This window comes from Tachysurus fulvidraco, chromosome 7, assembly GCF_022655615.1.
Source record: "Tachysurus fulvidraco isolate hzauxx_2018 chromosome 7, HZAU_PFXX_2.0, whole genome shotgun sequence".
Lineage (NCBI taxonomy): Eukaryota > Metazoa > Chordata > Actinopteri > Siluriformes > Bagridae > Tachysurus > Tachysurus fulvidraco.
In genome coordinates, this window is record NC_062524.1 from 16,154,417 (window position 1) to 16,170,704 (window position 16,288).

The 16,288-nt window shown below is 42.8% G+C and overlaps 1 protein-coding gene across 4 annotated transcripts in view; it reads right to left on the reverse strand.

The window, feature by feature from the left end:
- Window positions 1-740: 740 nt before the first annotated feature.
- sorbs2a (sorbin and SH3 domain containing 2a) overlaps window positions 741-16,288 on the reverse strand; it is a 44,575-nt gene continuing 29,027 nt past the window's right edge. For 2 of the 4 annotated variants that reach the window (XM_047815973.1, XM_047815975.1), the window contains 10 exons: window positions 15,706-15,866; window positions 13,618-15,279; window positions 12,637-12,698; window positions 11,539-11,636; window positions 11,051-11,165; window positions 10,015-10,143; window positions 9,436-9,600; window positions 3,281-3,318; window positions 3,100-3,206; window positions 741-2,496 (listed from right to left, as the gene is read on the reverse strand). In XM_047815973.1, the coding sequence (XP_047671929.1) occupies window positions 2,435-2,496; window positions 3,100-3,206; window positions 3,281-3,318; window positions 9,436-9,600; window positions 10,015-10,143; window positions 11,051-11,165; window positions 11,539-11,636; window positions 12,637-12,698; window positions 13,618-15,279; window positions 15,706-15,866 (2,599 nt within the window). In that variant the 3' untranslated portion in view covers window positions 741-2,434. Of the gene's footprint in view, window positions 2,497-3,099; window positions 3,207-3,280; window positions 3,319-6,864; window positions 7,852-8,566; window positions 9,347-9,435; window positions 9,601-10,014; window positions 10,144-11,050; window positions 11,166-11,538; window positions 11,637-12,636; window positions 12,699-13,617; window positions 15,280-15,705; window positions 15,867-16,288 lie in introns of all 4 variants that reach the window. The other 2 variants (XM_047815972.1, XM_047815974.1) reach the window with 2 other exon arrangements.

The window sequence follows — 16,288 nt, forward strand, 5'->3', positions numbered from 1 at the left end:
AGTAAATTAAGACATTAACTTAATATATACATCCACTCGAGTGCCAGTGTTCCTGGAATACGAGGAACTTCATTCATTCATTTTCTACCGCTCATCCGAATTTCTCGGGTCACGGTGAGCCTGTGCCTATCTCAGGCGTCATCGGGCATCAAGGCAGGATACACCCTGGACGGAGTGCCAACCCATCACAGGGCACACACACTCTCATTCACTCACGCAATCACACACTACGGACAATTTTCCAGAGATGCCAATCAACCTACCATGCATGTCTTTGGACCGGGGGAGGAAACTGGAGTACCCGGAGGAAACCCCCGAGGCACATGCAAACTCCACACACACAAGGCAGAGGCAGGAATCGAACCCCCAACCCTGGAGGTGTGAGGCAAACGTGCTAACCACTAAGCCATCGTGCCCCCCACGAGGAACTTTCCACACATAAATATGTACATAATTTAGGATTTGAATTCTGACCATCCTTTCAACACGGAACATTTTTTTGACTTGATATACAGATGATTTATAATCCTGAAGAGAACATGTTCCATGTTGAGTCAAGAATTCTTCCTAATGTGAAGGAGGATTTATTTCTCCTCCGCTCCAGCTTATTCAACAGGGATATAAACCTACATCGGGATTTTTTCTGAAGTCGCGAATTGAAGATTGGACAAAGTCCTCCGTTATAGAAGCAATATAAACAAAAATTCATATGGAAGTGAAATGAAACCCAATGCAATGAGTGTGTGAGCAAAGTGACTTTATAAAGCAAGTGGATTTTGTTAATAAACAAACAAAAAATCAAACCGTATAAGTCATAATACGTAGGTAAAGTGCGGCTACGCTTGTCACTCTGAACACTGAACATCTGTAACATCAGAAGCCTGGTGACAAGAAAACAGGAATAATATAAAATATCATAAAACTGTCAAAACCTCCTGTTCGGTTGTGTTCTTACAAAGAGAAAAAAAAGTGAAAAGTGGCACGAACTTCATTCCATACGATTTCTCATAATGCAGAAGATCCAACTGTTTTATACCTTTAACATCTTTTTAAACAGGCAATGTGTAAAAGTCTTTAAACATAAAAACATACAAGAGACACAGACAGAAATTCATCATCATCATCATCATAACTTGTAGGAAAGGAAATACTTCACCAGCATATTTTTGGCTGATCGATGGATGGAAAGAAAAGTTATTGCTTGTACACTAATAACATCGTTCACTCCTGAGTTGAAAAAAAAAAATCCACGTCCACTGAACACCTCAGCGTGATTACTGCGGAGACAACGTCATGAGACAAACACCGTCACATCCTCCACGTCGCATGCGAGTGCTCCAGTACTGCAGGTGGCACTGTTAGAATTGCTTAATATTTTGTTCAATATAGTTTCAAAAAGAATTACAAAAGGACAAAAAAACAAAACAGGGCAAATCAAACAGTGGACGGCGTCTCCGCAGGATGAGCGCTGAGACATGTTTTGAGGCAATTTGTGCACACTGTAACCATAGCAAACGACCCCCCCCATCTTGTCTTGGCTAACAGCCTAGCTGATTTATTGTTATCAGTAATACAGATGAAATAAATATTCATGTGAGTCTGGAGATGGGGAAATGGTTTGGGTTTGAAGATAAAATGTCTAAACATTATTTTTAACTTTTGAATATTTTCTATTTATGTTGTAAATCACTTCATGTTCACTTGCTTTTTTTGTTGCTGATTGGAGATGACAAAAAAGCAGACTGCTCTTGTGGTTTGGAGGGAAAAAATGTAAAAAAAAAAAAAAAAGATTTCCGCTATGTGCGAAATCACTCTATTGTACACTATTTACTCAGCAGAAACTGACCAAATTTCTGAAACTCTGCTGTGATTCATTACATATACAATCTAAATGATACAAATACAGAGACATGGCCTAACTGTGAGCATGCAGTATATGTTATACTGTAGATAATTTTTTTGTCAGTGGCCACGCCCACAAGAAACCTGTGTGATATCGATGACCTGTGACAGATTTCAGTTTCATATGGATCAATCTCTAAGATTTAAACGATGACTAAGGATCAGCTGTCAATCGTTTTTCTCCACCAATAACGTCTCAGTGCTTCTCTCCTTATCATACTCTCTGCCCACCAAAAAAACTAAAACTATTGCTTATTGTAAAATATTATAGCTAATAAATAAGGTGAATATTTTTATGGAGCAGGAAAAGACTGCTGAGTTCCTCATTTAGGATGGAAAACTTCAGAGGAGGAGAAAAGAAATGTGAGGGATGGCTAGTGAGCGCTAAAACTGTTTTTTGCATGAGAAGATGCACACACACACACACACACACACACACACACACACACACACACACACACACACACACACACACACACACACACGGTCGAGGTTCCACACTGGGCCTCAATTCTTGTGCCGTAGATCTTCATTAAAGAGTCTTAACGTAGTTTCCTGGGAATGTTCCGAACAGCCGGGTCCTCCGAGACGTTCCTGCAGAAGATTGGAAGGAGGAGGAGGACAATTTAAAAAAAATAAATGACGAATAAAACAAGGAAGAAAACATGGAACAAGAAGGGGAAAAAACAAATAAGAAAATCAGGCAAAGAGGATGAAACGAGAAGAAGGGATGAAAAAAAAATCTGAAAATAGAAACAAATAAAAGTTAGAGGAAGAGAAAAGATTAAAGGGGTTCAAAAAAAGATAAAGAATGAAAAATGGAACTTAAGAAAAACAGAAAAGAAAATGACAAAAATAAGATAAGACAAAGAAAGAGGGTAACAAGAAATAAGAAATTAAGATGGGGGGGGGAAGGAAAAAGAACACAAAGCAAAGAAGAAGAAGAAAACAAAAAGAAAGAATGGGAAAAGGACAAATGAAAAAGGAGGGGGAAAAGGCAAAAACAAGAAATCAAGAGTTCAGTAAAAGAAAGAAAGAGAGAGAGAAAAAAGGAAAGGAACAAGCAAAAAGAACATAAAGAATGAAACATAGAAAGAAAGAAAGAAAGAAAGAAAGAAGGCTTGTCTAATTTTTCCACAAAAGGAAAGACTTCTTTGTTTAGCTAATCATGTCTTTTATTAAAATAGGGAGTCACACCTACGAACCAGCCGTCATCACACTTCTCCACCACGTCGACCACATCCCCCTCTCGCAGCTCCAGCTCATCCTCGTTCCGGGGCACATAGTTATACACGGCCTGGAACCTGCAGGAGGAAGAGTTTAGTCGCTTCGCTGTCTGCAAACATCAACAAAGATTGCTGACAATGATGTCACTTACGGCTCTCTGGGCCCGTGGAGTGAATCCTGCATCATCCTCTGAAAGAGAAAGAGAGAAAGAGAGAGAGAGAGAGATTTCATAAATTTTTTACAATATCAGTGTACAGTATTTTACGCACCATAAGGTGCACCGGATTATAAGGCGCAGTCTCAATTACGGGGTCTATTTCTGTACTTAACCCATACATAACGCGCACCGTATTATAAGGCGCATGCTAAAACATACGGTCTACAAAAAAAGGTAACAGAAGCAAAACAGTGAGTTTAGTTGCACTTTATTCTGCTATTTAACAATACACACACTATTTTTTAATCAATCTTCTCCCACAAATTCATCCAAGTCCTTATCTACTGTCTTCTTAACTTGGAGCAGTTCATTTTCTTGCTTCCTCCACTTCCGAACTATAGATTCATTAGGGCCCGAGCACCGATGGTGCGAAGCCCTATTGTTTTTGCTCGGGTTTATTTGTTTATTTATTTGTTTGTTTGTTTGCACACATTGGCCAATTGGGGTCCCTTAACATGCTCGAAAACTCTTGAAATTTGGCACACACGTCAGAGTCAGACGACGCTAGGCTTGGGCAAAGGCTGGAATACGGGCGTGGCAGGGGGCTCTGTAGCGCCCCTGTAATGAAAAAGCAAACATTTGTGCACAGATCGGGCAATTATGTACGCACATGTACGAGAGTTGGTAAGCATATAGATCTCATCGACCCGAACAACTATGAGCTCCGCCCAACAGAAAGTCGGCCATTTTGGATTATTTCATAATTGCATGCGGTGAATTTTTAAGTAGTCCTCCTAGGGAATTTATGCGATTGACACCAAACATGGTAAACATGATGCCGAGACATTGCACTTGCTAAATTGCGAAAGGATTTTTGATATCTCGAACGGTGCTGCCATGGCAAGGCGACTAATTCATGGCGAATTCACAGAAACAGGAAATGTCTAATATCTAAGCCAAAAAATGTCTTATTGTGATGACGATGTGCTTATTGTGAGTCCCGGGTATAGCGCCACCAACAGGCCCCAGGAAGTGTGTCAGTCACAAAGGTGGATTTCTTTCACAGTTGCATGCAATGAACTTTTAAATACTCCTCCTAGAGGATTCATGCAATTGAATCTAATGTGAAATTGCGAACAGATTTTTGATATCTCAAACACTGTTGCCATGGCATCGTGTCAAAGTTTACTTTTATTTCAGGCATATTTAAGGCTTTTGGCGTGCTTAGATTAACCTGAAATTTGACACATACATCACATTTGTCGGCAGTTAAGTGTGGACAAAAAAGTCAGACAAAGGTGTGTTTCTTAAGTGGCTCAATAGTGCCCCCATTTGTCTAAAATGTGGGGTTTCATTTACCTACAGTCCCCAAATGGGTCAGTAACAACATTAAATAATCCACTGATATTTACCAACTTCATGCACTTGCCCACCATGCATTGTTTTCTGGGAGGCACCGTATAGCGATAAAAAAAACGTGCGAGGGCCCGCCATCGCTGCTTGCAGCTATATTTTGAATTGTGCCTCGTAAGCATCTGATTTTTATTAGCGGATGGCAAACCAACTTAAGGTGCATTTACCGCCACCTACTGGACTGGAGTGTGGAGCGCATAATGGTTAGAAAGAAACAAATGTTGTTTTGCAACATACCGGTAGTATACCTACTGGAGGCATGGTGGAGGTAACTGTACGTACTGTACGTATTACGTAATGTTCTCTGATTGGTTTATCGCTGCCAGCATACGTAGTGTATGTATTACCTCCCTGTGTCAGGGGGAAACGGTCCGACAGTCAATCAAGCGGAGCGCTTACCAAAGTCGCACAGCAACTTTTTTTTACAGATTTTGGAACTCTGTGCACACATAAGGCGCACCGGATTATTAGGCGCATGGCCGATTTTTGAGAAAATTTAAGGCTCTTAGGTGTGCCTTATAGTGCGGAAAATACTGTAGTTGTTCTGGAACAGGAAGTCAATCCAACATTATGCTCAGCCCACAAACAGATGCAATACAGCAACATCAGTTTCATCATCATCATCATCTAATTCATGCACAGAGAGAACTCCAAACAGGGATAAAGGGCATTAAGTGAGGACTCCCAGCCTGCACTGCTGCTAGTGACACTCCACGCTCCCGTCCTACCCTGTGCGCTCTACCAGAGGAAACAAAGGGCGATAAACAGCGCCTCCTGGTGGAAATAGGGCTGCGCGGTGGCTTCCCATCAACCATCACCGCATGATTATAAAGTGTCTGTAAGAGTCACAGCTCATGTCAGGGACTTGGTTACAAACACAAACACATACACACAGTTTTTTAATGTCAGCGCCATGCTAATGCAGCAAACGTAATGCTAATAGTGTTACATCCATAGATACACTACATTGCCAAAAGTTTTGGGACGTCTGCCTTTTCAGTACATGCACATGAACTTTAATGTCATCCCTTTCTTAATCAGTAGGGTTTAATATGGAGTTGGCCCAACATTTGCAGCTATAACAGCTTCAAATCTTCTAGGAAGGCTTTCCACAAGGTTTAGGAGTGGGTTTATGGGCTTTTTGGACCATTCCTCTAGAAGCGCATTTGTGAGGTCAGGCTCTGATTTTGGACGAGAAGGCCTGGCTCAGAGTCTCTGCTCTAAATAATCCCAAACATGTTCAATCGGGTTGAGTCGGTTGGTGCGCAGTCATGCTGGACCAAGGGGCCAAGCTCAACCCTTGAAAAAACAACCCCATACCATAATCCCCCCTCCACCAATCTTTACCCATGGCACATTTCTGTTCTCCTGGCAACCACCAAACCCAGATTCATCCATCAGAGAAGCATCCAGACAGAGAAGTGTGATTAGTCACTCCAGAGAACACATCTCCACTGCTCTAGAGTCTAGTAGCAGCTTGCTTTACACCTGATGCTTTGCATTGCACTTGCTGATGTAAGACTTGGATGCAGCTGCTTGCTCATAAAAACTCTTTTCATGAAGCTCTCTACGCACCTTTCTTGAGCTAATCTGAAGGCCACACAGTTTGGAGGTCTGTAGCTATTGACCGTGAAGAAAGTTGTCTACTTCTATACAATGTGCGCCTCAGCATGTGCTGACCCTGCTCTGTGATTTTACCTGGATTACCACTTCATGGCTGAGTTGCTGTTGTTCCGAATTGCTTCCACTAAATACCACTAAAAGTTGACCGTGGAATATTTAGTAGTTTAGGAAATTTCACAAATGGACTTATTGCACAGGTGGCAACCTATCATGGTACCACACTCTGGACCGCCTGAATTCAATGATTTGGAGGAGTGTCTCAAAACTTTTGGCAATATAGTGTAGATAGATAGATAGATAGATAGATAGATAGATAGATAGATAGATAGATAGATAGATAGATAGATAGATAGATAGATAGATAGATAGATAGATAGTGAGATAGATAGTGAGATAGATAGTGAGATGGATACATGATCAAAGAAATATTGATGTAGGGACACACCATGTCAGGTTTTATACCTCAAACACACACACCTCAATGCAGTGTGAGTGCTGCACACATCATCCCTTTCTCCTACCACACTCTTGCTATGTTTTACCTTGATGTGAGGAGAATGCAGCTGTGACCGAGGGGACAGCAGAGGAGTGGAGATAGGAGGAGAAAATAGAGGAGTGCGGGACAAGGGGACACCGCAGGACTGAGTGGAAGAGAGGACAGGAGGAGGTGGAGGAGACGCACAGCTGGAATAAGGAGTAAAGACGGGGAGGAGAGGAGGAGAGCTGGGAGGGGACTGGGGAATCATTACAGATGTGGTTGGCTCTGAGGGAGGGACTGGAGGGTACTGGGGGATTGTGGGAGATGTGGTTGGCTGTGAGGGAGGGACTGGAGGGGACTGGAGGATTGTGGGAGATGTGGTTGGCTGTGAGCGAGGGACTGGACAGGAGAGGGGGATTGTGGGAGATGTGACACGCTCTGAGCTAGGGATTGGACAGGAGACAGGGATTGTGGGAGATGTTGTACACTTTGTGGGAGAGACTAGAGAGGCAAGAGGATTTGTGGGAGATGTGGTACACTCTATGGGAGGGACTGGAAAAGAGAGGGGGGTTGTGGGACATGTGGTTGGGTCTGAGGGAGGGACTGGAGAAGATGGTGGAGAGGCAGGTATAGTGGGCAGGAGAGGTTGCCGTGATGGGTAAAATGGAGGTTGAGAGGAAGGGATGGGAGGAGACAGAGAGCGGGCAGGAGGTGAAAAGGTGGGAGAGGAAGAAATTGTAGGCTGAGGGGGTATACAAGATGAAGAAAAAGGAGGATAAGGTGACGTGGGAAGGGAGGTTAAAAAAAAGGGAGGAGGGGAGAAACAAGATGAGCAGGGCTTCTTTTCAGAAGGGGCAGGAGACAAGGAGAAGGGTAGAGGGGAGAATGTGGGAGATTGGGTAAAGGACAAGGGGCCAGGAGATGAGGGAGGAGAAAGATGGAGGGATGAACTGCATGTGGAGGAAATAGGGGAAGACACATGAGGAGGAGGAGTTGATGTTGAGCGATCAGGCTTTGAGAGAAGAGGCCTGAGAAGAGGAGAGAGATTGGCCTAGCAAGGAGAAATACAGTGAGACAGTTACACTAAACAACATAATAATCCTAACAGAGACTACAGACAGACAGACAGACTGACAGACAGACAGAGACAGAGAGGCAGACAGACAGGAGTCACTTGATAAATACCATAGAATTACTGTCAGAGTAGCAACCATCACGTGAACAGACAACATATCAGAAAACTACTGTTACTGCTGGAGTAGCATACCTACCATACATATACCAATAAACAGACAAAACTATCAAAACGAGTTGAACAGAATACCCACCATGTATACAAAAAGCTAACAGAATAGTATGCCGACCATAAACACACACATCCACAAACTACCACAACTGTTGTAATCACACACCTGTCATAAGAACACTAATGCAGCAAACTACTCCTACTGTTGTTCGAGAAGCGTGAATTCCTTAAAGATACTAATCATCAAACTACTGTAATTGGTGGAATAGTACCTTTACCATAAATAAATTACCATATGGACAAACTACAGGTCAGTAACCGTTAGACTAGCATGTCTACGGAAAAAACACAATAAACTTGGTAGCAATATTGATGAAAACTCCACCTACTGGAGATACAGCACCTACTAGAGATACACTTATATAGCCATAGCTCTAGGACTAGCAAAGCTACTATTCATACTATAACAACCAAGCAAACTACTACAAAATGCTTTTATAGAGAACACTGCATTCTCTACCTCTTGTATTGAAGCATTGTTTATATTGAAAACAGAAGAAATGATTCTCTCTTCGCCCTCTTCTTGTATGTACAACTCAAGAAGCCCCACCCCAAAGCTGTCTGTCACTGAGCTGGGAGGGTCTGGGTATAACCCCACATCATCAGGTGGTGTTTCTGATCGGCTGTTCAGACTCATTGACTTGTTTAGTGTTAACCTGTCAGGTGATGCTATTACATGGCTTTGGTCGGACTCATCAGCCAATGGTGTGCAAAGTTCCCAACTTTCCTCCTGTGATAACATCGTCATAAGTTTGTCATAGCGGCTTGGATCGGTTATGAACTGTGCTAGGTCACAGCTTTGATGCTTTTCTGCGATCAGTGTTTTATGTCCGGGTGTCTTTGGTTCTTTGATGTACATCTCTCGATTCTGATCTGAAATCTCACCTATCTGTATTATTTGGTTAGCTGGATAATGATTTCTGCTGTTAAATAATTGGTCTGTTACAAGAGAGGCAGGGTTGGATAGAAAAGGTGGTGCAACAAGAGGAGGAGGCGGAGTTGAATTTGAGATCGTAGAAAATGGTTGAAATGCAGGTGATGCTTGACTGAGCAGTGGGCTGCTAAGTAAGTGGCTACTTGGATACTGGGTGATGCTAGGAAGAGGTGGTGGAGTGGGCGGGACTGGAGTTCTACAGGGAGAAGGAGGAAATGCTGTGACTCCCAGAGTGAGTGATAGCCATTCACTGGTGACCTCTTGAAGATGGGGATAAGGGGCAGAACCAAGCGAAGCAGGATGGGGCTTATAGAGGAGTAAAGAAAAAGAATAAGAAAGACATGGGGAAATGAAATAAGCGATTGATTTAGCTTATTCTTCTAGAATAGCCTCACCTTCTGCATCCTGTAGGTGTCGACATGGTGACCAGGACTTTTAGAAGGGGATGCTTTGATGACATCGACGTATGACACTGGGAAAATCCCCTGCTTATTGGAGCCAGGGATCCTCCCTTCATACCAATTCTTATCAACTTTCCTCAGCAAGATCACTCTCTCCCCCTGCAAAACACAACCACACCCATATAAAAACACACGTATAATTCTCTATGTTAGAGTGACTAGCAAGTTATCTAGCGTTTGAGGTAAATGCTTTAGCTAGCGCTTATGTAGTTATTAAACATAATGTAAAGGCAGCATGACAGAAAAAAATTAAACAAAGCGATCAAGAATATTAACATTTCCCACAGATGTGTTGGTTAATTACTAAAAAAAGACTCCGTGCTACCAAATACGCATCGTTACACTTAGCGTCAACTGCCCGCTAATCTGACTTTCACACGTCATGAAAAATCACACAAACGCAACAAAATATTTTTTTTATCTGAAGTATCAATATAACAAAGAATGAAACTCTCCAAGTAGAATTTTATGGTGAATATAGTGAATGCATGTTAGTGTGTGTGAGTCGCTTGCCTTCCTGAGCGAAAGCTCCACGTTAGTATCGGCGTTGAAGTTGTAGCGAGCCACGGCCTCTCCCATCTCCCGGAGCTGGGCCGGTGGAGGAGGACGCACTGGGTGCTTCCTCTCTGGAGACACAACCTTCTGAGAGACAGAGAGAAAGCACAATAGTAACAAAACTATCAAACTATCAAAACTATCAAACCTTGTGGTAACCATGGACAATCAACTGTCCTTTTCCTCTCATGTTGCTAATGTGACTCGCTCATGTCGGCTTCTTCTCTACAACATTAGAAGGATTCGGCCATTTTTGTCCACACTGACTGATCAGGTACTTGTTCAGTCTCTTGTCATTTCTAGACTGGATTACTGCAATGCACTGCTGGCAGGTCTACCTATGAACGCAATCCGTCCTCTGCAAATGTTCCAAAATGCAGCTGCCGGCTTTTTTTCAACCTGCCAAAGTTCTCGCAAACCACCCCGCTGCTGCGATCCCTCCACTGGCTTCTGGTAGCTGCACATATCCGATTCAAAACACTGATGCTGGCCTACAAAGCCAAAAATGGACCAGCTCCCTCTTACCTCAAAGCCCTCATCATTCCTCGCACTGCACCCCGCTACCTCCAATCTACCAGCACTGCTCGACTGGTTCCACCATCTCTCAGGGTAAGAGGCAAGTATTCTACAAGACTCTTCACTGTTCTGGCACCAAGGTGGTGGAATGAACTTCCCCTAGAGGTCTGGACAGCTGAGTCACTGGCTATTTTCAAGCGGCGGTTGAAGACCTACTTATTCAGGAAACACTTCAACTAGCACTTCTTTACTTATCTTTTGCATTAAAAAAAACAAAAAAAAACCTTTGACACTTTTTCATTGTAACTTTGAACAAATGTTTTAAACTCATGGTATCTTAAGTATGTAACCTTGTGAACCAGCATTAATGTATTCAATGTTAGAGATTTAAGCACTTATGTATGTCGCTCCAGATAAGGGTGTCTGCCAAATGCTGTAAATGTTTAAGTAAATACACTAACAAATGAGAAATACTCACCTCCACGTAAGAAATAGGGAATATCCCGATGCATCCTCTGTGCTCTCCTTCATACCAGTTGCTGTCAATCTGTCTGATAATGTTGATCGCATCACCCTTCTTAAAGGAGAGCTCTCTGTAAAGCACAAACAACACACTTTTTGAAATATAATTTAAAAAACACAACTACACTAGTGTCACATTATATTGTATCCTGTACTTACTACAGAGAAGTGTAACTGCTGGGTGGTAAAGGCACAGACATTTTTAATTAGCACAATAATGAGCAAGTTGGACATGAAACCATGGGAGAGTAATACGGCAAGGTGGGCAATGATGTGAAATTGTGTATGAGGTGAGATACAGTATGTATGAGTATATTTATTTTAATGGAAAAGATCCGAGTCATTCCAAATATCAAACGGAAGCAGATATGTGAGAAAGGACAGATGTGATGATCTGATGTCATAAGCATGCGTCGGAAGCTTTCTTTTCCAGAATGTACTCACTTGCTGGTCTGAGCTTTGAAGTCATAAATAGCCCTGGCAGACTGTCTCTGATAGAGAAGAGAAGACAATATGAGATATGTCATCTGCTTAGAGGACACCTAGGAGACAATCAGAGAGGGTGTCAGCTCTCATCTTCTAATATGTTCTACGATTTAGGTGTGGAAAAAGGGCGGAATAAAAGCATGTCCAACACAGTTACACAAATGTAGTGAGATAGAGGTCTTCACGGGTCGACTTAGATCCGAAAACCCGAGGTCCGACCCGAGACCCGAGCGGGTTCGGGTCTAAAAGTTTCACGTGTGCCTCGGACACGGGTAGGGTCTAATAATAGCGGCATCGGGTCTCGGGTAATTTAAAATGATTATGTTTTTACCGAACGGACCCTAGAAGACCCGAACTACTGTATCTCACGTGTGTGCATCCACTCGAGTCCTTTTCCAACCTCTCCTCTGTTTGCCAAGACCGCTTGCGACATCGTGTTGCTGGCGGTAAGCTAATTTTTGTTGAAACAGACCTGTCAATCAATTTTGAATCCACGCGGTAGCGGTTACTTTTCTGTCTGACTGGTGCGTGTAGGGCTGCATCCATGTGTGCAACATTCGGGTCCAGTCGGGTTAAAAAAAATTGCCAACCGGTCGGGTCGGACTCGGGTCTAATTTTTTCGGGTCTGTCTCGGGTTGGGTCTTTCTTAAAAAAAATAATAAAATTATGCACGTCGGGTTCGGGTAAAAAGTGATTCGGGTCACTTCGTGTCGGGTACAGTTCTTTAGACCCGAGAAGTTCTCTACAGTGAGGTAATGAATACTGGAACTACTGACCATATAAGGAAGTTAGATAAGACAACAATACAATGATTAAGCAAAAGGTCTCCTTTTCCCGACGTTGCTTGTTTTATATTTGCATACAGGAACACAAATATTCAAATAGTTCTTTTTTTTTTAAAGAATATCACAATGTTTTTGCCCTTTCACCAGACTTTGTACTTCCCTGAAAGCATTCAGCGATTAAAAAAAATCAGGTTTTAATAACAATTAATTACAGGAATAAATCTTTTCTATATTATATATAACAATATAATAAATTTAAAGGTGTGATTACCTCGCGATCTGGAGTAGGTCTTCTGTTCTGAGGTGTGAGGTGTCCAGCATCAGAGCCCTGATCTATAAATTATCACAGATGTCAAAGGTGAATGGCACTGAGATGCTACATCATTAAGAAACCATTTAAATGAAAATGGTGGGGTTTAAAGATGAGAAAGGTGAAGCACTGGTGGGGAAAAACACAATGGGGAAAAAAAACTGCAAAGCAAAATCAAAGGTGTTTATTTTACTTTTAGGCTTTGTGATGAGCAGGAAATTATTTGAGTACATTAAAAATAGTTTTGCTTTTTTCAGTTGCTTCAGAGCAATTTGTCGCATCTTAAATATTAAACAAATGAAATTGTATTTGTATATAATCAACCAAAAAAATTAACAAATTTGCTACTATTCTCCTTAATACTGAAGTAATTAAAGCAACTGGAAAAACTGTACAATGTCACGATACACAATCATGGTTTAAAACAAAATAAATTAAATTCAACATAGAATCGAATGCGTCGTTTATGTTTTCAGCTGACAAACGTGAGACGAATCACCAATTACGCAAAGAAAAGAAGAAAGAACTGATGGACGAAAATGGCATGAAACATACAATATTTAACATGCAATTAACAAACAGGCCAAAAATGTATCATGCTTTTTTGCCTCTTTTCCACAAAACATCTTACATCCTAATTCATGATGTGTACATATTTTATATGTACACATCATGAATTAGGATGTGTACATATTTTATATACCAGTATTAAAAGAACAGTAGACCAAAAAACCATGAGGAAAGAGATTAGCAACACTAAATATTTATATACTGTCTTTTTGTATACTACTTTTGCAAAAACTGTAAACCAGCAGAGAAGAGGCAGTGTTCTATATACACCAGCATGGTGAGTTTGTGGGAATGACAATGAGACAGTGCAACTATGGCAATATTTGAAGGACAGGGTTCTTAACGAGCGAGGAAATGTTAGTGCAGCTGCACCTGAATAATAGTGTGCATTAGAGCTAGTGTTAGTGTGCTGGTTGTTGTTGTTGGAGGCATCTGTGTGGTGTGGCTGCTGATAGGAGGCACTGTGGTAAGGCTGGTAGTGGTGGGAGGAAGAAGGGGAGTAAACCCCCCGACGACCCCGCAGTGACGAGCTCCTTTCGGGAACTTCTGGGAGCAACTCGTGCAGTAGCCGGCGTAAGATGCTATCATCTGGCAACCGAGCAGCTCCCAGCCCTTTCTCAGCCCTTAAGTGGTCATAAATGTCCTGTAGGGCAACATCTAATGCCTCATACATGGCTGCTTTTGATTTGGGGTGACCCGAGCGACTATGGCGCCGCTGGGTTGGTGAGGAATCCCGCTTCTTGCGGAAAGGCACCGGGCTGACCAGGAAGGCCAATTTGGAAAGGCCTGATTCGCTGGGTGATTGCTGAGCCAATGGAGGTGTGATGGTGGTGCGACCCTCTTGCTGTGCTCTTTCATGCTTAATCATAGTGGTGAAGCGTGTGTAGGAAGCTGGGCAACGCCCCTTACAGGAGCTGATAAGGTGGCGATGGTGGTAACCTTGACTCTGGCCCAGACTCTGGTGCAGATGGTGATGGTGGCTGCTGTGGTGACGTCGTCCATGGTGATGGTGGTGGTGAAGGTGGTGGTGGTGATGGTGTCCAGATCCACAGAAGCTCTCAGAAGATGCTAGTGAGCAGTGGTCCAAGTCACTCTCACTGCAGAAGGAAGATCCTTCTATCTGAATGAAATCACTCAATTCAGAGGCACAAGCATCCTGCTCACTGTCTGAGTAGTCCTGCTGCTGGTGTTGGTTCTGCCTGACCAATGGAACAAGGCTGTGATCTTCTGGACCTGGCCGTGGTTGACCTTCTGGGGGACTTCTTGCCCTTTCTGGAGGGTCTTCCTCCTCCAGGAGCGACTCCACCGAAAATCGGCGCTTCGGGCAACTGCTGGCTCGTGAAGACCCTGGCGTGGTGGTACCTGATGGAGTGTTATCGTCACCAAGGTCTGGCATGGACTTGGACTTTTGGATTAGCTGCTCGTACTCTGAAATCCGATTTGGCACCATGCTCTGTGGTACTTCCTGTCCAGATGATGCCCATGAATGGAGGTTCTTCCGCTGCTGTTGCTGCTGTCGCTCGAGTTCCAGGATACGAGCACGGACAGAACAGATCACTTCCGAGGGCAGGAGCTGTGCACGGTCAATGTGATGCATCGTCTTGTAAAGCTGCAGGAATCCGGGTGTATCGTGGGCCATTTTGCGCCGATGATGTCGACGTGCTCTAGGGGACGAATTAAGACTTTTTGCTTGTGTCTGCGGTTGACGTGTTCCGCCTTCACCAAGCAGCGATCCGACACTTTCTGAGCGATTGCCGTTCATTCTGACATTACCGTCTGAGAGTAAGTCATCGCAGCTGCGAGACTTGAGGTGAGGAGAGGAAGCACCTGCTTCCTCATCCTCCACACTGCTCCAAGTTTCAGCACTGTCCTTCTGGCACACCTGCCAGCCATTCTTGAAGCTGATAGATTGCTTGGAGCTGCGCAGGGTGGATGTGGAAAGTGAAAGGGTGTCAGAGGAAAGGTGGGAGGAGACGTGCTCCATACCTGGGGGGGGGCTCACTGATGGAGAGAGAGACTCACAAGTGCCTCCAGCTGCAGGGGCAGCAAATGCAGCAGGCCAAAAGAGAGGAGAAAGCTGAAGTTAATAGGTTCAGAAGGAAGAAAAAAGAGAGTTAGTGTGGTTATAAGTATTATTGAGACAGAGCGGCATCAAGATCACAAACAGATATGCAAGAAGTTATAGTGCAAATGACAGAAAATTTCAGAATATTACAATTTTTTGAAAGTAATAGGAAAGTTACAAACATCAGAACTTGTAATATTGTGACATTAGAAGAGGAAGTTGTGAAGTCATGAGAGCAAATAAAAAAAAAAAGTTTACCAAGATAGAACGTAAATTAATATATTATACAGAGGACCCTCATTGTTTAAGGGCACAAGGCACAATTATAAGGAGATGTTGAAAACCTATATGTTGTCAAGTGGCGGGTTGAGCGCTCAATGATTATGCGTGTGTACCTTTTACTTTTGCTGGAGAAGAAGGCGAGGAACGTACAGCAGGCTTCTTTAAACTGTTGGATTTGTGGGGCTCAAGTCTTGAGTTTGGACTAGCATTCTGCTCATTTCCTGTGTTCTGCTGAGTGACAAATGGCTCAGACTTTCGTCGCTTCCTATAGTCACTGGTGGCACCACAAACACCAGAACATCACAAACATTTTTAAGGATTTCCTCTACACTCTTGTGCAGGACAGGACACATCTCATTAGTATTGAAATAAGGTTTCTGGGCAAACAAAATGTCACATGTACCATTTTTGAATGCTTGTACTCATACTTGTGAACATACTCAGGGAACTCATGGATGCTCATGCAAGTGGAACAAACTCAAATTACATTGAGGAATGTAGCAAATCTTTGGTATAGTAAGATAAGTATTTGTTTTTTCAAGCAACTAGCTTGAAAAGCACTACCAAATATCGTTCAAGTGCAGGTCTGTAAGCTCTGGGGTATATTCTGCACCCTAAAAACCCTCAAGATTATTTACACACCATTCTAGATGCCTACAATAGCACCACCACAAGCATTATGTCTAGAATAATAGT